The sequence below is a fragment of the Delphinapterus leucas genome, chromosome 5 (assembly GCF_059928025.1).
Source record: "Delphinapterus leucas isolate spDelLeu-1000000601 "Yukka" chromosome 5, BTC_Dleu_Yukka2, whole genome shotgun sequence".
Taxonomy (NCBI): Eukaryota; Metazoa; Chordata; class Mammalia; order Artiodactyla; family Monodontidae; genus Delphinapterus; species Delphinapterus leucas.
Window position 1 is genome coordinate 83,721,661 of NC_143133.1, and position 25,444 is coordinate 83,747,104.

The 25,444-nt window shown below is 33.6% G+C and overlaps 1 protein-coding gene across 1 annotated transcript in view; it reads right to left on the reverse strand.

Annotated features, from left to right (window-relative positions):
• The window catches only part of EPHA5 (EPH receptor A5), a 332,484-nt gene that overhangs the window by 186,639 nt on the left and 120,401 nt on the right, over positions 1-25,444 (reverse strand). The window contains exon 4 of the mRNA XM_022561692.3: positions 2,533-2,688. Within this exon, the coding sequence (XP_022417400.1) occupies positions 2,533-2,688 (156 nt within the window). The remainder of the gene's footprint in view (positions 1-2,532; positions 2,689-25,444) is intronic.

Consider the following 25,444-nt stretch of genomic DNA (forward strand, 5'->3'; position numbering starts at 1 on the left):
TTGACAAAACAATCTCCACTTTAGTTATATTTGTGGTTGAACCCTGTGAATTTTTCCATACAACCTCACACACTTCGATATAAAACAGTCACTTTTAAGTTGAAACAAATACTTAAGATGGAAATACAAGTGTTTTTTTTTTTTTTTCTATTCCCTCTACCTTATTTATTTAATAGTGGAAGGTTATGGAGAAAATGTAATTTGAGATCAAAATGTTACAGGTCTACTTGTAAGAAAAAGGTAAAATATACTTGAAATTTGTCTACTTCAAAAAGATATCAAACTTCTGAGGGTTTTTTTCTACCAACTGAAATACATCCCTCAGTTACCACCTTTCCTCTAAATCTGTAAAAACTGCATCAGAGTCTGACTCTTTTTCTTGACTCTGCTACTAACAGCCCCTCAGCATGTGGGTGGGGGCACATATGCCTTTCAAATTCAAAATAAAACTCATATTCAAGGGAAGCCCTAAAGTAGAGGTAACCAGTGGAGACTGAGACTGACATGCACCTAAAAATAATGTAATGAAATTTCACTGTCCTGCTAATAGATGTGATGCATGAACCAAAGTAGAGCTGTGAGAAGTACCCTCAATTTGAACAGATTCATTAGAATCTGAATTTTGTTTGATTTTCTTTTCCTACAGGTTTATAACATTTTGTTGTCCAGAGTACCAGAAAAAAACATTAAAAGTAGTTGAAACCATAAATTTAATAGCAAAGAGCCAAAGAGACATCAATCAAGCCATCTCATCTGTTCAAGGGTATCATCATATGAAGAATTTGTGTTATTATGAATGCAACTAAGAACAGAACACACACACTCACAGATTATATATTAGAAAGATCTTCTACAGGACTCCCAATAGTCTTTTTTGAGAAATGCATACAAATTAGTGTTCTTTTGAGACACAGTATTAGAAATTCACACACCTGGAGACAGAGAAAATATAAAGCCTCAGGTCCTAAAAGAAAGCTAAGCAGTCCTTGCCACCAGAGCAGGGTTCTCCACCATTCCCAAACCTAGTAAATTTACAGAAAGGGGGGCTCACATTTGTGCTGAGAAAGATAAAGGTCATGCATGGACTACTTAAAGAAAGAATACTTACAAAATTAATAAAATTTAAATAGGTCAAGATATGGTTTTCTCTCCCTAATTTACCAAACTACAGTCTAGCCAACACTCCCCCCCACTATTTGGGCTTTCTTTTGCTCTGAATAATTGAAGCAATTTCCACTGAAACCAATATGCATCACATGCAATCATTGTTTATATCTCCTCAATTCAAATGTATCCTCTCAAAAAATGTATATAATAATGTCATTTACTTATTTGAAGAGGATTGTTTATAATTAGTAATCATCTAACCCATAAAATTATCAGAATGTGATAAAGAATGATCTTTAGCAATATAGAGTTAATTAACATCAATGATTTGAGAAATTATGAAAATATGTTTCACTGACACGATGAAACTGACACTGAAATTCAGATAAAATTTCAGTTTGTGATTATTTAAGTAAAGAAATTGTATGTCTTTATGTATGATACCCGTGAATACTAAATTTCAAAAAAATTTGTCTTCATCTTTGAAAGCACCTACAACTTACTGGGATCTAAAATAGTAAAACATGGGACGTCATGGAAACTGAATGTTATGGGGAGATGGGATTCACTGTTCTTCCCTTCAATTTTCTGTTTTTGTTTGATCTGCTATAGAAACTATGGTAGAAAAACTAAAGAAGTATTGCCATGAAGCAAACTAACACATAAATTTGTTTCCTTCCCAGAAACATGTGGAACACTAGAAAAACAAAAACACCAAAACATTGATAGATGTGGATGTACCCACTGCAACTGTTGGAATTAAATGTTTAATATTCATCTACTCATTATAAGATTACCTGATCATATAATTAATAACAGTTAAGGACACTCACTGTTAATAAACACAACAGCTACTTGAAAACCCTAGTTGACAACTGATTTTATATTTGACTCTTAAATATGATTTGCCAACCCCCAGTTCTCCATGTTTGTGTAGAGTTTCCTGTCTTCTTTTATAAATGACCTTCTCATTGGTCTTTGCAGCTTAGTGGGGCAGGTTAGAACGAGAAGGTAGAAGTGCCATGTACTGCATGTTTTTGTGATCAGAAAGCTGCCTTAGAAGACGAAGAGGAAGAAAAATAAAAAAGGTTTACCAGAAATGGGGAAATGGATTTGTCAAAGTCATGTTTGGCTATCATGAACACTAAAATAAATCATAAAATAAAAGGAAAAATTCCATATTTGTGGCTCAGATGTTGAATTTGAAATGAGGGAAAATGGATGCTTCTCACAGTAAGTGATAAAAAAGACTCAAATTTCTCAATGCTTACTCAAGAAGGTTGAAATCTGGTGAAATACTACATTGGAAGATTAAACACTATGCCTGTTTTAGGGGAAATGGTAATAGAATGTAACAGGCTCCATCATGCTCTTTCTTCAAACTGGTGAAAGTTAGCATCACCAAATGTCCATGGGTTTCCTTACTTGTGCATGCCATTGTGGGTGGATCAGACTCCCTCCTGAAATAATCCTTTTCACAGACACAAGAGGTTGAAGCTTCCTCATGGGTATAACTGTGAGGTGGACATTTGCTGCAGCTCTGGCTGTGAGGTGAAGCTTTGAAGAACCCAGGTCTGCACACTGTCAAAAGAAATAAGAGACTAAGCTTTTCCCTGGAACAGATGCAGTGTTTGTTTTGTGAATAATGTCATTATTTTGACTAGTATACACAGATTACATATAACACCATCTTTTCATTAATTTCAAAAATTTTTCATCAGTTTCTGAATCATAAATAACAGGCTATTCATTCAGATAATTAAATATGTATTTTAAGTATTTAAATTACACATGTTGGAATAGATATATTTTTAGTGATTTTTATGCTACAGGAGCTTATAAGAAATTATATTATAAAAGGTAAATACTCATATGTATTTAAAACTGAAGAAGTGCTTTGAGTATAATTTTCATTTATGCTATTATTAATACAACTTACGTTGAAGAAACACAAAATTTCCACTATGCTCAGAGAATGGCATGGTACACAGTAGTTACTTAAAATTTTGTTGTTGAATTAATAAATAAACCAATTAGTAGGTGCTAAAACCTTCACAAAATTCTGTTAGAATGGAGAGAATGCATAATTGAGCTGGTATATCATTCACATTATTATTAATTCACATTATTATTATTATTATTATTATATTGATTCCAGGAGGAGTCAGATTTTAGGCATTTGTTTTACATTTTACTCCATTTTAGAACTTTTCATTGAGATTCTTACTGATTCAACATGCATCTATTCTAATATCAGTCATGTTTATACTATAAAAATTATAATGCTCTACAAAGGGGAAAAATTGTGCCTTATTCAATTTTGCATTCACAGTACTCATCGCAGTGTTTGACCACAGAAGGTGTTCACGTATTGTTATGTAATGCACACATGAGTAAATGGCATGGCACGAAAAATGTCACTGAACTACTTAGAATCACATGAAGAAAATGTTCTCCGATATTTTTCTTAAGTTGGTGGTCAGGTAAGTAAATGCTAACAAAGTAAGTCTCTTTATTCTGTAGATTCCCTAGACTTTTGTATCGTTCTTTCTTCTCAATGGGTAATAAAGCCAAACTTCAATATTCCAATTGCCCATTATGGACAAAGTAAAGACCATCAAACTGATGGTTTGATTACTTTTTAGAGCTTAGTTAACATAAAGCTAATCAACCATCTATGTTTTTTCATATTTTGAAAACTCACTATATATACTTAAGAGCATTTATTCAAGTATCAATGAACATTTGCTAAGCTTAAAGGTAAACTTGTATTTCAAAGGAATTTTTTGATAGACATAATGAATTGGAGCCAATTTTCATGTGCTATAAATGATCTGGGGTTTTAGTAATCCATGCTAAGGTTTTCTGCCATCTCCATGAATAATCAGGAATTGACAAAAATGAGAAGGTACTTTTTCAGTAGATCTAATTATAGCTATAGTAAAGCCTTAATGCTCTCATAAATTCAGAGCAAATGTGAAGGTATTTGAAAGATAAGAAGAGCTTTTTGATAATATTAGGGACATTCTTGTAGTTAAATGATTAGGAGACGATTTAAAATATTCTTTTTCTTATAATAGGATTGCTGTAGCAACCAGTACCATTCTTAGCTAAGTTACCCAATTTTTCTTCTTTCATCATTTTTAGTAAAACTATTCTCACTTCAAACATGATTTGCTCTCAGACATGAACTGTCGATCTACATATTCTGCATATTTGGAACTCATTTATCACTCATGAAACAAAAGTCATTTCTTTTTAATGAGTGCCTTTTAATTTAAAAACTTTATATGATATCACATATTACACTATTTTTCAACCCTCCATGGGAACTTTGGAAATAGGAAACAATATAAATGTAAGTAAAAAGTAGATAAATGTATCTTTCTGTTCAGTAGTTGAACAAAATGCTTTCAGCAGGTGTGGGCCAGAAAGTTTCCTTGCTACTGGGTTATGAAGGTAAAAAAGATAGATATGGCCCTGCCTTTATGAGTCTTAAAGGTACTGTAGGAATAATTATAAATATGATTATTCTAGGAAAGAGAAAGAGCTTGGGAGTGAATATGGACACTTAATTTAGACTGGGATGTCAAAGAAGACTTCCCTTAGGAAGCAGAGTCTCTGCTGAGATGTAAAAGATTAGGAAAATTATCCAATTTGAGGAGTACTGCAGTGCCTTCAAAGGACCAAAAGAAGAGGAGGACCAATAGGGATATGAAAAACACTAAAATATTGATCAGGGAGATAGTAGGAATAAAGAGGCAGAGATGAAGTTAGGGAAGAGGATACCAGGTCAGAAACACCTTATGGCTTCTATTATTTGGGACTTTTATTTAACGGGTAAAAACAGGTCATTACAATGTCTTCAGCATGGAAATAATAAGATCAAAGTAGTGTTTAAGAGATCATTTCACTGTAGCACATGCAATGGATTGGAAAGGAACATGGTTGGAGGCATTTGGCCTTTTTGTTTCGTTGCATTGGTCCGAAAACGGACAAGAGTGGATCCAATGGTGATAGATAAGAGTAGGTAAATTCAGGAGATGAATATGAGGTAAAATCAGCAAGATTTCATGATACATTTAATTGATCAGATTCATGAGTGATAAATCTTAAAAATGACTCTAAGGTGCTTGGCTTAAACCGCACTGGCAATACTGGTACCATTTTCTCAGAGCACACTAGATCTGAAATGTATTGGGGGAAGATAATAATTATGTCTAAAGCATTATTTAATGAGGTGGCTAAAGAAACCCAAATAGAGGTATAGAGAGGAAAACTGTAGGGTTTAATGTTGTCCAAGAAAAATATCATAAAACCATAATTATCCATTGCCTTCAAATCATGCCCCTAAATCCAAGTGAGACATGCAATGCTGCTACACAATCTTAGTATTATTTTCTTAGTTAACTTCAGTTCTCACTATTGAAAGAATTATTTTGTAGCTTTTCCTCTTTCTCCTAAGTCCTTACAAGCTCTGTTCCTTTGTGACTCTCATGGTATATTTGTGTGTGCACGCTGAGAAAATAGAAGTCATCAGAGAGGAACTTTCTTATTTTCCTACCACCAAATCTCCAAACCTATATGCACCTTTCTTCCGGTTAAAATGGAAATGTCTTTGCTCTTATCAAAAAAAAAAATCTTTATTTGAATTAGGAACTGTAACTCTTTGAGAGTAATCTTCCAAGTGTCTACTATCCCTTTTACATGCTCAGGGGCACTCTCAATCAATCTCTCTCCCGCTCGCTCACTCTCTCTCTCCCCCTTTCCCTCCCTCCTGTAGTCATTAACAGGAGCCTGATACAATTTCCAGAACTCATCAATGGAAACAAAGTGAAGCAAAACAAAACACATAACAACAACAAAACTATCAATCTCGCATGACCCCATTTCTCCCCATTGTAAAAGTTACCAAACAGTTTAGTTTCCATGCAGAACACAATTTCTAAATTATTTTTCCATACATGCATACCCACCTCCTCATTTTAAGTCACATGTTGACACACTCCACTCCACTGCCACTGCTTTTATTAAGAATGTAGCCTACTTGTTGCCATACTTCTCCACAGCATTTGATCATGTCCTCTTTTGGGAAACTCCAGTTAATTTTCCTACAAAATGCTAGCATAGCCTACAAGTTTCCACACAATATTTAAGAAACCCTTTAAATGTGACCTCCTTCCGCACTCACTATCTCCATTCATACTAACCTGCTTGCAATTTCCAGCACTTGAGAAACTCCTTTATCTGCCTCTGAATATTGCAGGAAAAGCATTCCAGGCCAAAAGACAAGAAATGTAAATTGGGAGGGGGAGGTAAAAAAGCTTGTAGTTCATGATAAACTTGGATTTAATCTGAACACATTTGGAAGGCTCTGTGTGTATTATTATTTTCTTTTTTTGAGGACATTCTTTCTGTTAAGAACTGTGGCAGGGAATATTTGTACTGTGGTGAGAAAATAAAAATTATACTCTGTACCCTGAAGCTATGATATATTTGGGAAACAGAAAATAAATAGTCATAAAAAGTAAAATTTACTTTTTACATTTTAATCATGACAATATTCAACAAAAATTATTTAGGTAAGCAGTAAAATTTCTCTAAATTCCAACTTGATATAGTTCATTCAAAATAAAGAAAGCTTCTGGAGCAAAGCTGTTTCACATGACACATCACCTAAATATTTGAAAATACTATGCAAGTTCACTCAAGTTGGACAAGAAACGGGAGAAAAAAATGCATCCTATGTTAACATGTTTCATTAAGATTATCTTAGCAGTCCTCTGGAGGCACAGAAACTATTTTTAATAGTTCTTATTCTGTCCATGCTTCAAGTCTCATTTTAAGTGCTACGTTTTTCTTTTTCTTTTTTTTTTTTTGCGGTACGCGGGCCTCTCACTGCTGTGGCCTCTCCCGCTGCGGAGCACAGGCTCCGGACGCGCAGGCTCAGCGGCCATGGCTCACGGGCCCAGCAGCTCTGCGGCATGTGGGATCTTCCCGGACCCGTGCGTCCCCTGCATAGGCAGGCGGACTCTCAACCACTGCGCCACCAGGGAAGCCCCAAGCGCTACGTTTTTTTTTTTCTATGATGCTTGTGCTAAATCCATGATTACATATTGTTTCCTTACACATCCTTTAGAACTTTGAACCATTTGTTTAGCGTCTCTTTTATGGTAGATAGAAAATATTTTGCCAAAATTCTATGTGTATGAATTCTTATCTACTCCCAACCCATATAAACATTCTGGAGAATGGAAACTGTTCATTTGATTTTCATCACATGAAGCATAGTTCTTCGTATTGAGCACATATTCATCAGTATTTACTGGTATAAGCAGTACATTTGCGTCTTTCTTAGGGTCTAAATGGTATGGCAGGAACTTAAAAAAGCTGGTAATCAGAGTTGTTTAAATATTAAGTTCTGGCAAGTAGAAAATAATATTTCATCTTCACTCACTACTTTAGAAGTTTTGCACAGATTACCAACACTAACTCTCATATGTATCACTTTAAAAGCAAAGATGTTATAGTCAGTTTTTAAATTTAAACATAAGATGCATGTCATCTATTTTCAAATTAATGAAGGCTGTCATTTGTTAAAAGTGTGAAAAGGTGCTGTCTACTCTGATTAGGAATTTTTTAAAATCCTCAAAATTACCAAAAATGTATAGTTGACAAGTTAGGATTTTTTCAACTATTTCTTGTCATTTAAATTACTTTTAATGTTTCCAAAATATTTTCATGTTAAAGGTCCTTCACTCTTGGGATACTTAAATGAATCCACTTTACAATTCAAAGTCAATACTCCAGAAGCATGGTCACCAAGGAAAAAAATTATTTAAGTAATGTAAAAAATACTGTTTTAGTAATTTATAATTAAATTATAATTCTCCCCATTAGAATTAAAATATACAGATCATTTAGATATATATATATAAATAAATATATATGTGTAGAAGGAAATGAGAATAATAAATGCACAGACTGCTGTTGTCTATAGAGTTCAAGATATAATTAACCTTCAAAAATGTCATTAGATTTATCCAATTATACTTTATTAAGAATGACAGAAAATCACTATGAACAAGATTTATACCATAGTTCTATCATATGTGAATTGTCAGAGAATATAAGCTATGTCAAATTCGCTTTTTAAATAGATTTTTCAAAATAAGGTGCCCACAAGATAGTTAGCTGAATTTTAAAAGATGTGTTAATTAAGAAAAACAGCGTAACACAACATGCTAGAAGGAAATTACAACTCAAAATATATCCAATAATATTTATACCAAAATTTAACAGTAATAGCAGATTTATCCTTACATTTAAAATATATGCTCAGTAAAAAAATAGGTACTGTGTTAAAACACTGACATTAAAATAGATTTTCAACTAGGTAACATTTCTTGAATGCTTGCAAACAGAAACATGAGAACTAACCTATTTTAGAATCTAGAATAGGCTAATTAGAATCTAAGTTTAAATGATTGAAAGCAATAAGGCTAATTTGAATATTAGAAAACAATATCAGAGAAGAACAAGAATACTATTGATAAATACTTTAAGTATATCTCTTTCTCTAGATATATATATGTGTACATATATATATAAATTAGGCTCACCAAATACTGATAGACGCTCAAAGGAATTACATAATATTTATAAATAAAAAGTAAAATTAATTGCTACATATCCTTTACATATTCACTCATTCAATATATGTATTAAACCAAGCTTGTATGTCATAAATTGTACTGGACATATAAATATAAGTAAAAACTACTCATTGCCATTATTCCATTAAATAACTCAGTCATGTGGCTATTGCTTACGTGTTGTCTGGCACATATTTAGGCATTCATTACTTGTTTAATGTTTAGTATTAATACACACATTTTTAAAAGACACTCAAAATGACAATTTAAAAATAGCATCCTGTGTGTGTGTGTCTGTATGTGTGTGGAGACAAAAAATTTTTGTCTCTCAGTGAAAGTTATATACACACATATTATTATAAATTATAGTCATATATAAAATTATAACTTTTCTATATTTATTAAGTTATACTTTATATTGTAAATTATAAATAAAATATAGATGTGTCACTTTAGAAATTGTTTAGGATTGTATTACTCTCAGATTTTTATGTTCTAAATCTATGTCATTTATAGAAGTGCTGTATCATGTAGGGTCAATGATCAATTCTACTGAACTGAACTCCCTCTCATAGTCTAGGGTAAGACACCTCCCCTATAGGTCACAAAAGAGCAGAATATCCTTAAATTTAGTAAAAAAAATGTATTATGTACCAATATTACCTCCTATCCTACTTTATTTCTAAGATCAGAACTTCCATACTTCATAACTAACAGCTAGCAACATTAGAAAATACTTAAAATTTGAAATATACTGAATAAGTTATGTATAGATAATATCTATGTACTAAAAAACCTGGGATGGAATATTTGTCATGCTCAAGTAATGCATGTTGATTGAATTATTACTTAAAATTATTCCTTGATGATGATATGGTTTTCTAAGATAAAACAGTTAAGCTAAACTAATTTCAGTTTCACAAGTTTAAATACCAAGAGTCCTGTGGAGTATTCATGAAAAGACATTATGCAGTGATATGATGATGTATCTTTCCACTTTGGCAACATGGACATTTTGAGATATAATAACTAACCCATGAAGCCCTCTGTGGTTTGGAATGGACTGACACATGGCCCCTAAACTGTGTACAGCTGTAATTCACAAGACTACCATTTTATATTTATCTAACAATCTCCACTAAAATAAAGGCCACAGAATTTCAGTGACTCTTCAAAGACTTCCATAACCAATGTATACAAGGATGAACATTTATTGAAAATAATAGAATCCATGATATCTCTCAAAGCAGAGGTTATAATTTCCCTTTAATTTTTGATTAACTGGATTTCTCTCCAATAACAAATTGCTATAGATAATTTTAAAGTTGTATTTTAATTGTTAATTTACTGGACACATTTTATTGCTGTAATTTCAATAGATACTTAAGATGCTGAGCAGTTTTGTTCTCCCAAACAAATACCAACATGCTTTAGTAATAGTGTGTATAGGATATGTATGAAAGTGTATGTGAATGTGCAAAACACTTGATATTTGGTTATATATTTTCAACTTCATTTAAAAATTAATTAGATAAAATTAATTTAAAATTTTAATCAGATAAAGATTTGGGAGTTAAAAAGTATTTATGTTGTTAAAATGAACAGAATCCAACACAACATTTGTTTTGAAGTGTATGCACGGTCTGGCCCAGGGTCTTGACCTTGACAGCTATGATAAAAATAGTGCTTTCTGTTATGAACATTTCACCTTGTACCACTGGGCATTACATCTCCATTCACTAACTCAGAAGATGATACCACCAGAGTAACAAAATCATATATCCTTTGATATGATGATAAAGTACAGATTAAGTATGTACCATTTTGAAATAAAGAATAAGCCACTCTTTGTAGTATAAATTAATTAGTGATAATTTTCTCCTTAAAAATCAAGCAACAACTACAACAAAGGAAACTTTACTCCTCAGTCCATTAAGAGAATTGCTCCCCAGATTGGTTATAATTTGACTTTAACTAAAATGTTAACAATGCAGTTCTCTTTAAAAAGCATAGATATAGAGAGATTAACTACAGTAAGTATTTGAAAACTTTAATTTACATTAAAACAAAAGAAATATTTAAAAATTGCCCTGATTATTTGCGAGAAAGTGTGCTTGGATATAGGAGGTAGCTGGTTTATATGAACATAAATACAATGAAGGCAGTATAAAGGATACACCTAAGACATGCAGTCATTCTAAATTTTCTCCAGATTGCACACTGAGACTTAAACTGAATCAAGCCATTTTGCAAATGTTTAATCCATATCTATGAAATGTTGTCCTTTTAAATTGAAAGTCTGTGAACTAGCAAAAGCAACTGGCTAGTGCAGTTAATTTGGCAAAAGCAGCCACATATTTACCCCTAATTTTCAGTGTTCAAGTGTCCTATTGGGTTTCAAATTAAACAGTTTCAAACGTCAACATTAGGGGCACAATGCTTTACTCACAGAATAGAAAATTCATGCCCAAAATAACTTAGTAAAGACTGTCCTTTAATAATATACCTTATTTCTAGAAACTTCAAGCAGGCAAAATCTGAAATATATTTCATAGCATTATATATTACATTATCTTTATTTGTCTATGTTTAGCTCACATATTTTTTCTTCTTAGTTTAATGTGATTGGTGCTATAGAATTTCTCAATCTTTCCCAGAGTTTATTTTTATGTCTTAGCTATCTGGTGATCTCAATTTCAAAACCAGAATGAGGCTTGGCTTTTTTTCAAAAGTCAAAGCAGAAAGAAAAAGGAAGCCAGAAAAAGAATAACTAAATGGCTGGTCTCAAGGATGATTACAAAGCAGGTTCTTTACTTCATAATATGAAAATTTAGACTTCAAGATTATAATCTCAATTAAAATTAGATTATGTTTTAAAGCATATTCCTTTCCACTGTCACTTTATGGTTACCATCCTGCCAGCATCTCACCAAACATTTTCTTTTATAATTACATGATATAGAAACAATAATTACAGTAGCCATACTAATAAAATGACATATATTCAGCATGACCACTAGTGCCAGTCAATAAGTGGAACTCTACACAGATCCAGATCACTTAATTAGGACAATAATAATACGAAGTCAGTGCTATTAATTCCATTGTATAGGTACCAGGCTAAGCAATGTGCCTAAATTCTTAGAACCAGCCAGTAAGTAAAGAATCTGGAAGTTCAGCACCGGAGTGTCTGGTAACACAGCTAAGCTTTCTCACCATTATTCTGTTGAGAGCAGGCCTTGAGGCACCATCTTTCTTGTTCCTGGATAATAGTCACTCTCTATGTAATGAACCATTCTCAGGGTTGAGGATTGTGGAGAACATTTCAAGTGTATTCTATGCAATCTCAGGTAACCCAGACTGCTATTAATAGGACTTTATTCACTACTTGTTTCTCATTACTGTGTTCTCCACAGTTCCTGTTTTTAACTCTTTCAGTCCATGTGGCCACCTAATATCTCTTCTTTGATTAAAGAGCTTGGACTTATGAGGTTATTAGACTTGAGCTCAAATCTTGACAATTTTATATTGTATCCATATGCCCCTTGAGATGATACATTACAAACCTTGAAACTAATTTTCCATATCTGTAAAACAGTAGCTCCTTTATGGATATTTGTAAGGGTTTAATTGGAATACACACATACACAGGTATAGATCCAAATATAGTATAGGTATAGATATATACGATGTGTAACATACACACCCATATATGTGTAGCACTGCGCTTGGCAGAGAACACTCAAAATGATAGCTTTTTACTAATATGAAGAATACTGTGATTAATACGCCAATGGTCATCAAGTCTTGAGCTACCTCTATGTCTATCCACTTCAACTCAGAATAGATTTACATCTCATAATCACAAGATTACAGAACTGGAAATGACCTTACACGTGGCTGTCACATGCCAGACATAATACATGCACATACCAGGCTTGTGTATAATGAGTAGCAGTAATTCCTCTCACCTCCCTTTGTTTTTCCACAGAAGAAACCATACTAACACTTGAGTGAGAGTAAAAGACAAGGCTTCATTAAAACTAACCTGGGCTTCCCTGGTGGCGCAATGGTTGAGAGTCCGCCTGCCGATGCAGGGGACACGGTTTGTGCCCCGGTCCGGGAGGATCCCACATGCCTTGGAGCGGCTGGGCCCGTGAGCCATGGCCACTGAGCCTGCGCATCCGGAGCCTGTGCTCCGCAGTGGGAGAGGCCACAGCAGTGAGAGGCCCGCATACCGCAAAAAAAACCAAAAAACAAACAAAAAAAAACTAACCTAAAATCTAAATTAAGAAAGACATTTCAGAGCTTTTAACTATTTAACAGAGAAGCAAAAAAGATTAAAATAGCCTGCCTAAAATTACAGAGAAATTTAGGACTAAAACTTTGGCCGCTGCTTTTTCAAGTACATTCTTGAACTATTGTCAGAAGGATAATAACTCACTTTTAAAACAAAAATAAACCTCATAAAACCATGCCATGGAAAGCAGTTGTTCGTGGTGGTTATGGTGTTAGACTTCACCTCTTCCACTTTACTGTGTTACCTTGAATATCTCACAACTGTCTTGACTAACATCATCCACTGCAGACTTAGATGGTCACCACACTCTGGGCAAGTCTTAAAGTAGTCTCAAATTAGATAAACAAATTAAAAATATTCACTTCATTAGAATATAAAGCTTTAAGAGACTGCCAGCATTTATCTTTTTTAATACAATCAGGAATAACCTTTTATAAGGCTAAAATTTGACTCATGATAATTTTTCCTTCCTTAAACAACAGACAATCTCAGAAGTTCGATAATCTTTGTCTTTGTGAGTGCCTAGAGATGTAGGGTATATTAATATTCTTACAGTTTTGTAGAATAATATCACAATTTTAGGGAAACACTTTCTTCTAAGAAACTACAATTTGAATAGTATGAATGACTAACCTAAAAGCTACAGATGATGGAGGCTGATGAAAGCATGTGCAGTGCATTATAGAACCCCAACTTTTACATTTCTTTTCTTCTTTCTTTCCTTTTTTTACATCATGAACATATTACTGTGACACGTTTTTCAGCACAAAACCTACAAAATTGATATTGAAAAGATAGCATTTGTTATGGACTAAATGTTGTTTGTGCCCTCAAAATTCATATGCTGAAGCCCTGACTTCCAATGTGATGGCAGTAGGAGGTGGGGCCTGTGGAAGGTAACTAAGTAGATGAGATCATGAGGGTGAGGCCCTCATGATGGAATTAGTGGGAGATGGGGAGTGGCTGGAGCAAAGTTAGTAAAAGTAAGTGTATTAGGGGATATGGTCAAACAGGTGGTGGGCAACAGATCACAAAGGGCTTTGAAGGCTGTTGTAAAAACTTTCATTTTTACTCAGAGAAATGACATAGTTCAATTTTAAAGGATCACTGTGGCTTCTGTCTTGAGAACTGACTTTAATGGATAAAGAGGAAGAGCAAGGGGAACAGTTAAGAGGCTACTACTATAATCCACCAGAAGGATAATGCTGGTTTGGTCCAGGTTGGTAGTAGTGGAAGTGCTGTGAAACCAATGTATGCTGCCTATAATTGACGGTAGAGAAAACAGCATTTGCTGACCGATTGGATGAGAGATATAAGATAAAGAGAGGAGTAAAGCATGATGTGAGGAACTGAAAGGGTGAAACTGTTCTCATCTGATATAGAGAAGTTTGCAGATGGTGCAGGTTTTCAGGGGAAGATGGGGAATTCAGTTTGGGACATATTTACATTTAAGAACTATGAGAAATTCAAGAGCAGATGTCAACCATACAGCTGCATAGATGAGTCTGGAGTTTGAGAGATAACTCAGGGCTGAAGTTAAGAGTATTTAAGGCCATGGGACTGAATAAAATCTCCATGGGGAAGAGTGTTCATGGAGAAGAGAAGATGGTCCTCCACACTCAGTATCCAACACAAAAAATTCCAGACATTGTTGGTTGTCTTTGGCTGGGTGCTCAGGATACAAAGATACTACCAAGAGACTAAAAGCATAGCTTTCAGCTATTTATTTACTAATTATTGTGCCTTCAAAGTTCCGGGCAATTTACTAAGACATATTTTAACTTCACTTCCTCAGTTAAAACTCAAGAAATCCATGAGGTAAATAATATCATCCATTTTACACTTAAGTAAACTGTACCCCTGAAATATACCCCCCAAAAAGCTGAGATTCAGACTCCATTCTGTTCACTGACAAGTCTGTCCCCCAATCTCCTACTTCTTTATCCTTGAAGGGATTCTGGCTCTTTATTCTTGAAAGGATTCTGGCTCTGTCAGCCTTCTTTCCCAAGAAGAAACTCAGCCCCACTTTCTCTCTCCACCTTTCCTTTTGGTTTCTGAAGGAAAACCCATATTTGGTTGGACTAAATGCCACCTGGCTTTGTACCATCCCACTTCTTATTCAAAGATGACCAAAATTAAGTAATACATTATCTGGGGGAACATTTTCATTTTTTTCTCTGTAAGATGTAAATTTCTTTCTAGCTCATGATGGCATTTTTATCAAAATTATGGTAAAAATCAACAAGGACAAAATTAAAAATCATCTTTTGGAAAGTAGTCATTATGTTGTGATACTTAAAGCTTCTTATTAAAAATACACTAAATCCATCATTAGCAGTAGTTACTATTAAGAATATTTTACATATAAGTAAGCATGGCATTGCCAGTGGTAGGTGAACATACAGAGAAAAAAGTATAAGAAATAAATGTCATGAATTATGTTAATTTTAATAAACTTTTAAAAGACATTTTAAATATAAAGACTATAGTGTTTTACATAGATTTTACAATGAATCATTTAAACATCAACTGATATATCATAAACATGAAAAATAAATTAATACACCTAACTTTTTCAAAATCTATCCTGTATGCAAAATTTAAAAATTAATCTAGTGGTGAAATCTGGGGGGAAAAAACCCTGACTTTTCAAAAGTCAGATGTGTGATGGCTTACTAGAACTGAGTCTTCAGTCCTGTGATCAAGCCTGCCATGCAGATTTGTCACTGAACCTACAGAGAAAGAGGGATTCTCAAATTATGATCTGGTTTAAACAACTGGAGTAATTTGTGGTTAGGAAATATGAATTTGGGAGAACTTATTTTGATTTATGTTGTGTGTGTTTGCCCTACCCACATTTTAGTCCAAAGCAGTAATAAGTTACAAACATTGTTCTTAAGGAGTCACTAAATATTCTTGATAGATTTTCATTTATGTAAGCACACAGATAGTAGGGAAGTCTCTATTTTTTATAAACTCTTCCCCAGACATATTAAGTATTTAAATTAAAGTTGAAATGGAATCATTCCTAGTTCTGACAAATCATATTTTTTAGTGGAGTACTTCATGTGAAGATTTCTAAGCACTTTTGAATATTTCACATACTTTGTGTGCTTATTTTCTTTAAGGTATTTGAAACTATGCCTAGAAACAAGGCATTGACTGAATCAACTTTTACACATTTTAAAAATTTTGGAAAGGTATCTCAATAATTAATCTTTGTCTGGTCTTTTAAATTATTTTAACACGTATTATGATTTTGTCATGAGAATCAAAAAAAGTCAGTAGGAAACAACTTTCTATTCTTAGCCATATAATAAAAGTCAAGATTTAACACTTATTGAGTGCCTACTGTATGCCAGGTCTTGTCATAAATGCTTTGCATATACTATCACACTTTACCTACCATTTTATCCCTTACCTCATGAATCATCTTCTCTATACAACTCTGTACATCCCCCCTTTTATTGATCCCATGTCCCTCACTTCTGTAACACCTGAAAACCTACTATTATAATTCTTAGTCTATTTTAAATTATCAACAAAATCTCCTGCATCCTCAATCTTTTTTCATATTCCTTTTACTTTTTAGCTCTAGCAAACACATGGTTCTCTCCTGAAGACAGTAACTGCCCAGGGGTAACGGTTATCTCATATGCCCTCCTACCAGTTGGCTTCTAAACGGGGCAAGTGTCCCTCGTGCTCTACATTGCACTTCCCAGACCATTCTCCCTATAGTAGATTTTATTTTTCACAGTGCCTGCTGCAAGATCTCCCATGATATCTTTTTAAATTTATTTTTGGTGAGCGCATTTAAGTTCTACTCTCCTGGTAAATTTCAATCATACAGTTTAGTGTTATCCACTGTAGTCACCATGTTATCTTTGAGAGTAAGAGCAAAAGGTGAAACCTGAAATGTATAAGTTTTTGTTTCATATCCTAGAGCCTACTGTTTTTTCCAACATTTATATTTACTTTTTTTATGTCTAAGTTTCTACCAAAATTAAAGAAAGCTGAGCTTGTGAAGTAAGCTTTATAGAAATGCCAAACCTAAACTATTCAGGTCCTAATCATTTGAGAGTCACTGTTGCATAGGTTTGCCCCAAAGGGAAGCACAAGTAAAAATTTCCCTTCCTCTTCTTTATGTAATCCATCTACCATTCCCACCCTGACAAATCCATTTCCCATTGCCTGCCATAAACTTGAAGTACTAGCCTGCAGCAAGTTCAGCAGCAGCTCTTAGCCCACTGTCTGTGCTTCTCAGATTTAGAGCTTCCAGAGCTTGATTTGTGAAGCTCTATTCTGAAAATCGTTATGTAACAACTTTTCCCTTCATTTTAAATTTCACAGTCCATCTGAAAATTCTTTTTATTTAACAAATAGCTATAAATCTCAAAACACCCATCTCTGGTACTCAAACCAACAGAAAAAGGTCTAAGATCTCACTAACTGATTTATATTTGCTAGGGGTGCTGAAAAATCTGAGGTCTGTCCCAGCACTGCCTCTAACGTGTTCTGTATCTTCCAAGGAGGCTCTGGTTCTTTTGTGTCCCAATTCTTTGAGAATATTGCAGGATAGGGATTTTCTGCTTCATCCTTGGTCTGCTGGGCATTTCTAAGTAATTAATAATTATAGATGAACTATGTAAATACACAAATTTTCAATAATTGCACTTGACTTACTCAAAGTCAACACCCTATTTATTTTCCTCATCATTTTCATCTTTCATACCGGTAAGCAAAAGACTTCTCTGTATTTAAATATAATTAAAAGAGCAACCTTGACCCTTCTCCAAATCATATCTGCCATCAAAATTAGTTTTCCAGAGTATGGAGACTTTTTAATAACATATGATCTGAGCTCTGTGGTTAGTGGAGAACAGATTTAAAGTGTCATCCAGTTTATCCAATATTTACATTACAGAAACCTCTGTGCTTCCTTAATGTAAATGTATGAATAACATAAGACTTTGAGTTAGTGTAACTGAACCAGCAGAGGCCCAATTTATTTCATGATTGATGTACAGCTCTTCATATCACCCCTGTCCTCTACCAACAATGCTTTCCTTACACAGTGTGCAACTGGTGCTTTTTTAACTCTTCATTTCTATTTTCTATTCTTACAATTCACTGCAATTGAAATGATTCAATATAAATTTTACAACAATCTGAATAAGGTGGTCTCACATCACACATTTTATTTTAAATCACTTACTATAAGCAATACCCTGGGAATTGAGAATATATTAAGGGAGTCTAAAAAGCATGATTAACAGAAAGAGGCAAAGGATATAAAAGAAAAGCATTATCAGGTGGCTGCTAATTTAGTTAGTGGATTTAATTTTTTTCATACTCTATCTTTTCCATTCTTAATATTTAATCACAGAGCATCAGTAGGTAGACTAACACAAAATATATAATTGAAATGTATACTTAATATGATACATGATAAAGTATGTAGTATAATATTTAATATAATATAACATAACAGACATCATGATCTTTTGGGATCCCACAAAAGTAATAAATATGCATAAGACAACTATGAATATTTTTCCTTTGTACCGTGGTTTTTCATGTAAAATAAGTTGGAATCATACATTGTCACAGTGACCTGGTGCTTGAGCTTTGAAGCAACAAAGTATGGAAACAGAGATTAGGGGTACATTTTCAGTTGGCCTGATATTTCATTTCTCTTTGCTATTGTAAATGGAGGGGACTGGCTAATTTTCCTACAGTGTGTGAGAAGGTGTCCAGCTGGCTGGGATAAAAGACACATTTTAAGAGAAAAAAACTTGTTTTGCTATATGATGAAAAACATATTTTATAACCAAACGTGAAAACAGAAAACAGTTTTCAAATGAGCTTACAAATCTGATGCTCTACAATATTTTCCTTTATGAAACAGTTTGGATATCAAAGGCCAGGAGCTATCAATGTGGAACCGAGGTTTTACAGAGAAAATAAAAAGGATGTTCCAATAGCTTTGTTGAATTTTCAGAGTCTTCTTGATTTTTTTAGTTGCTTCTAGCTCCTCCTGAGAAAAAGAAAACTACTGAGTAAGAGGTTCAATACACAGTATGACTAGAGGCAAGTTTTCAAGTTCAAAAGTGTCTTTTTCCTAACCTAGAACAAAGAAGGGGGAAAATGGTGGATGCCTTACTTCCACATCAGAATAGCTAAGGTGATTAAGCCAGCACCACAAAAACTCTTCTGAAAACTTCAGAGTAAATATTGAACTATGAAATGCCTAGAAATAATTTTAAATGATTGACTAGAAAAACAACTTGGTCTCCCCTTCCAAGCAAAATTGTAAACATTCATAAACAATTTCACTGCTGTCTACATTGCTTTCACTGTATTTTTTCATTCACTACAGTTTTGATGGACCACAGTACTCAAGGAAGTCTATCAAACAATTGGAGCAGGACTGTCATTAGAGTAGTGAAATTGAAATAGGTAAGTATAAAATTTTTAAAAAGATAAAATATTTTGAAGTGACTCTGTCGAAGGAGAAAGGAGTCTAGAGGCAAAGTCTAGAGAGCAAAACAATCAATGTGCTTTGTCTACTGAGCCAAAGATGACTAGGTAGACAAAGATGTGATTCTTTCAAACGTTAACACATCATATCCTTTATTGTAGCCTTATATTTTTATACCAGACATGTATTTCTATGCTATTTATGGTGTGTACATTTACATACCACTTGTCCCATTGCTCAGTTTTGTAATTATATCTGTAGCTGTATTTTTGCTCCAAACTGTAAGTTCCTAGAAGATCAGAGTTGTGTTGTATATATCTCAGCATACCTGTTTGGACCCAGTCAAACTCTGCTTGGATTAGCCAAATGGAGTATCAGAAAATAGCCTCTAGATAAAGAAATTTAAATATTAAATATACATATGTATCACACTTTATGTAGCTGTGCATTTTCATTGTGTTTAATTCTGAATAAAATCCTGGTAATTTTCCATATCAATAAACAAGCTTTTCAAGTACTTACACCAATATTTTCCCAAGAAAAAGAACAGATTGTTTGGCAGCTGAAACACTGAGGACATAAGTAAATATAACAGATCCCCTAGCTACTCCTACAAAGCAAAGGAGGGGTACCTGAATTTTGTGTTTAAAAGTATCTAATCCTTCCAACAAAGATCTATTCTGTTCCACAATGATACACATCATATAAATGTCACATCTTCTTATGAGGCATTGTCTGTAACTTTTTCCTTTCTTAAAAATATCTGCCATACGATATTATCTCCTAAGTTCCATGTAGAGTCCTACAGTATGTATCCTGTGCCTTAAGAAGAGCCTGTATTTGAAGGTAGTAGATTTTTAAAGCTTACAATTATGCAATTTTCCATCTACTAAAAGACTATTAAGTAGATATGTCTTGGAACTGCTGTATTAATGGAGTGGCATTTGCCAGGTAATGCTATGATTTATTTTAAAAGTTGCCTTTATGACTGTGTCTAAGAAAGAGAAATAATTTAATATAATTTCATTCATTCATTCATTCACTCACTCACAAGTTTTTGATTATTTTGTCCCAGGGCTATGAAATGATAATGATACAATTTAAAAAGACAGGTTTAAAATTTATCATGAATTTAATATATAGCTTTTCATATTTTAAGATGGAACATTTTTATACAATGTATTCTTTCTCCTGTCTACAGCAGTTATCAATCTGTTTGCTACAAGTGTCCTTATGCTCTTAAACTGTACAGATACACATTTGTGACGCATTCAAGTAACCTACTACACCCTTTGGAACCACTGAAAAACTATTTGCTATACTCTAAAGAGCAGTGATCTGCCTTAAAGTGCTCACATTTAAAAGTACAGACTTCCTCAAATGAAAAACATAAAGAAATAAAAACACAATGACCTTACTAAACACACAGACTCATCATTTTCTCAGAGAGAAGCCCCCTGGCATGAATAAACCATGAATGTACTGTTGAAGGAATAGTATAAGAATAGTAAAAGTTAGAGCATATCAAATTTCTTTATTTTTTTGCTTCAAGCAAGTACCATGGAATTTTTCTGAATCTGTTCTTCTATATCTTTCTCTCAGGCACCAAAGATGTTTTGAAAATCTCTTGGTAGCTGGCTATTATCTTAAGCACTGAGGTTATAGAGATGAGTAACACTTCCTGTAACTTGATTTTGCCGGTTATTGGACAAATTAACCTCTCTCAATTTCAGCTTCCTCATATAAAATATAGTATACTACTACTATCTACCTCATTGTATTGTTGTTATGAACCACCAATATTTAGCCCAGTACCTGTCATATAGGAAGTATTTGACTGATGATAGGTATTATTATTTTTCATTTATCAAAACTTATTGGTAGGGCTTCCCTGGTGGTGCAGCGGTTGGGAGTCCGCCTGTCGATGCAGGGGACACGTGTTCCTGCCCCGGTCCGGGAAGATCCCGCATGCTGCAGAGCGGCTGGGCCCGTGAGCCATGGCCGCTGAGCCTGCGCGTCTGGAGCCTGTGGTCCGCGACGGGAGAGGCCACAACAGTGAGAGGCCCGCGTACCGCAAAAAAAAAACTTATTGGTAATCTGATAAATTGTCAGAATTTATCACATAACTTGTCTAAAAAAAGACAAGTTAATTATGAAGCAATTCTCTCCTTAGTGAATTTCCATTGTTTGTTAGGAAAAAATATCTACAATAGTTCAAAATCAGTTAGGAAAATAAAATTAGCATCACTCTGATATCAGTTTAAGGAAACCAAAATGCCATGAAAGCTATACCTTGCATATTTGTAGATCATACCATCTAAATGCCAACTGCATCAAATTAAAATTTTGCCTCATTTCCACCTTCGTAGAAAAATGCAGGATCTCCCTCATTTTCTTCCTTATTATCTTATTATTTATCTTCAGTAAGGTAAAGGCAATAGATCCAGATAATAAAATTCCAAAATATATTAACAGGAATTTCAGAGAAGAAAAAAACCTCTATTGCCACCAAATCCACATTTTTAAAAAAAGTTCATTCTTACCCCTACTTGGAAAATTATAAATTTTAGCTACCAACTCATAGGTATCAGACTGCAACCATTTAAAATATTGATATTACTGACAGTTGGTGAGAAAGTGGTAACAATTAAATTTGTATATAGTGCTAAGGAAGCACACTTTGGAGAGAAATTTGGCAGTATCTGCCTAAATTCCACCTCTATGTATGTCTCTTAGAGAAACACTCACAAATATGCCAAGAGCCTTGCACTGATATTTATTGTGCTATTGAGACACAATCTATAGTAGAATACTATACAGCAATGAAATTTTAAAAATTAGATGTTTATTCACCAAAGGCATAAAACATGAAAAACTTATGCTGATAGGAAAAATAGCTGTAAAATTATACATAAAATATTTTCCAATTACCTAAATTTTGTAAAACTAAGAAAACATAATTATATACTGAATTGGAGATATGCACACACATACCCACAGACCCACAGACCCACACACGTAGAAACCCACACACAAAATACATATGAAGTACAAAAAGACATAACTAGAGGAGAGTATTTACTTTTGGAGAGGGTTAAGACTCAGTAGGAGTGGAGCCTCAACTTTATTTTTTTAATGAAATAATAATTTAAAAAGAAAACCATTTCTTTTTAAAATCAGACCTATATTTTCAATCAATAACCCCACGGGGTTTGGTATGAAAAGCTGAATGGTAACTCTGCTAGGACTAAGATGTGGTGGGAATTAAAGTTCTGGGCATCCTTAATTTTAAACATTTTAGTTACTTAAATAAATGTTCCAGGGTTTAGTATTATCTGCTCATCTCTCTCATTATGCTGATGGAAGTTTAAGCCATGGTCAGCTTGAAAAAAAAATCATTTAACCAGTAAATGGCATTACCAAAATGTTTCCTAAGACATTTCTTACATAATGAGATATAATCTTGCTGTGGATGTTTGCAAATATAAAAGGGGGACACAGTTAAGCATTTCACATTGATAAAATATTAAGTGCTGTGAGCCAAAACACCACAGAAGAAATGAGCAGCTTCTAGATTTAGCCTAATTAATCCAAAATTGGATAAAGAAAAAAATATACTGTGCTTTAATTTTGGCACTGATTTTTGCTAAGATTGAAAAAGAGGGATTTCCTAGTTTAAAGACTCTAATTATTCTCCTCAAGTACATTTTATGCACTCTTAAGAAATGTGGTTAAGTCACTTCCTCCTCTATCCTCCTTTTATCCTTAAGAAGTAAAAAGCATTTGGTTTTCCCTGTTGCTTAAAAAAATCTGTAGAAAATTCAATCTGCATAGACGTTCATTCATTAAAATCCATCTTTTAATGTTTAATTCAAGAATCCCAAGAGGGAAATAACTAGTTCAGGATACCCGGTGATTTACATACTACATCCTTGTCAACAAATATGCAGGGCAGGAATGAATTTCATTTCCTTTTGTTTCACATTATTCTTTCCATCTTTGGTTGCATTTGAATTTTAACTCTGTTCACATTCTGCTATTCATAGAAAAGTGGCCTGAAGCGGACAGCAAAAGAAGCACTAAATCGAACACGTAAATCACCTCCTTCCTAGTTCCACAGCCTATTTAAAGAGCATCCTGGCACTGATGCTTGGAAATAATATACTGTCGAACCCGACACAGCAGAAGGACTCTACTTCAAATTATAGGATAGTCCAGGTGACCGTGCAATTATAATTAACCTCTTGCCCACAATGTCAGTGATAAACAGTCAAGCGAGTGATGGATCTAAGAAAGTAATCAGGTAACTGAAAAAGCGATTTCTGAGGTTTTAGTGTTTAAAAAAATATTTTAAATTAAAATATCTCACAACTTCAAAAATGGTTTCCTGGTGAATGTAATAGTGTTCTTCCCTGTTAAAGCAACTATATCATATGACATAATAAAATCGACTAGAAGAATATCTGACACACAACAGGTGATCAAGAACTGTTTATGAAAACACTTGCAGAATGTTAATAAGCACATTTGCAGAAATCCACAATCTTTCTAATCCTCAAGCACTGGTCCAATGTTTGAAATAGTTTTTCAAAGCATACTTTTTCCCAATCAGGCTTATATGAAATAATAACTATACTGATATATTGACATCAATTATATATGAATATAATGCATGCATAAAGACACAGATATAGCATATCAGGTTATGTATACTCTTCATATAGAGAACCAGAGAACAAGAGAGACAGAGAAATGTTGTGTTTAAGTATACCTGGTCTTTTCACTATAGATATTAATAATTTTCATTGTGTATATGCCACATACACACATAATGAATGTATGTAACAGCTTATTAACAGATATCATGGTTTAACAAATCTCTGTAGAGGCAAGAATTTTCCAACCTTTGAATCACACGAATGTGCTTGCATATGTAAAACTGGAACTATGACATAGACATATGTTACCCTTACTCTACTAAAATATACTTAGTTCAAACTCAGTATATTAAATTAATATAGTGACGGTAATTACCATAAAAATTTTCCAAGGAATTCAGTGATCAATTCTGACAAAGTTCTGGTAGGTGCTATTAATGAACTAAAGTCTACTATTAAAAAGCAATCTTTTCTAATTCAAAATGACATTATAATCATACAAATTTAGAAACATTGATACTCAAAGTTAACACACATATATAAGATAATTAAGAAAGCAATTAAAGTATAAACAATTAAAAATAATACTATGTATTCTTTATTATGACAAGTGCCAGGTGAAACAGAGGTAGTATAATAAAATGACTTTAGTTTCATATTTCTTACATTCTAGCTGGGGAAAAAAGTCTATCATAGAGTTTTTAAAAAGAGAATTAATATAATTAGTACAAACTGTTGAAAGGATGAAACCCAAGAATAAATTAACCAGTTAGAGAAAATTTATGGAGCTGTTAGGATTAGAGCTATGCCTAGTAACACAAAAAAGAATAATCTTAATATTAAAAAAAACAAACAACCCAATCCAAAAATGGGCAGAAGACCTAAATAGATATTTCTCCAAAGAAGATATACAGATTGCCAACAAACACATGAAAGGATGCTCAACATCACTAATCATTAGAGAAATGCAAATCAAAGCTACAATGAGGTATCACCTCACACCAGTAAGAATGGCCATCATCAAAAAATCTACAAACAATAAATGCTGGAGAGAGAGTGGAGAAAATGGAACCCTTTTGCACTGTTGGTGGGAATGTAAATTGATACAGCCACTATGTAGAACAGTATGGAGGTTCCTAAAAAAACTAAAAATATAACTACCATGCGACCCAGCAATCCCACTACTGGGCATATATCCTGAGAAAACCATAATTCAAAAAGAGTCATGTAACACAATGTTCAT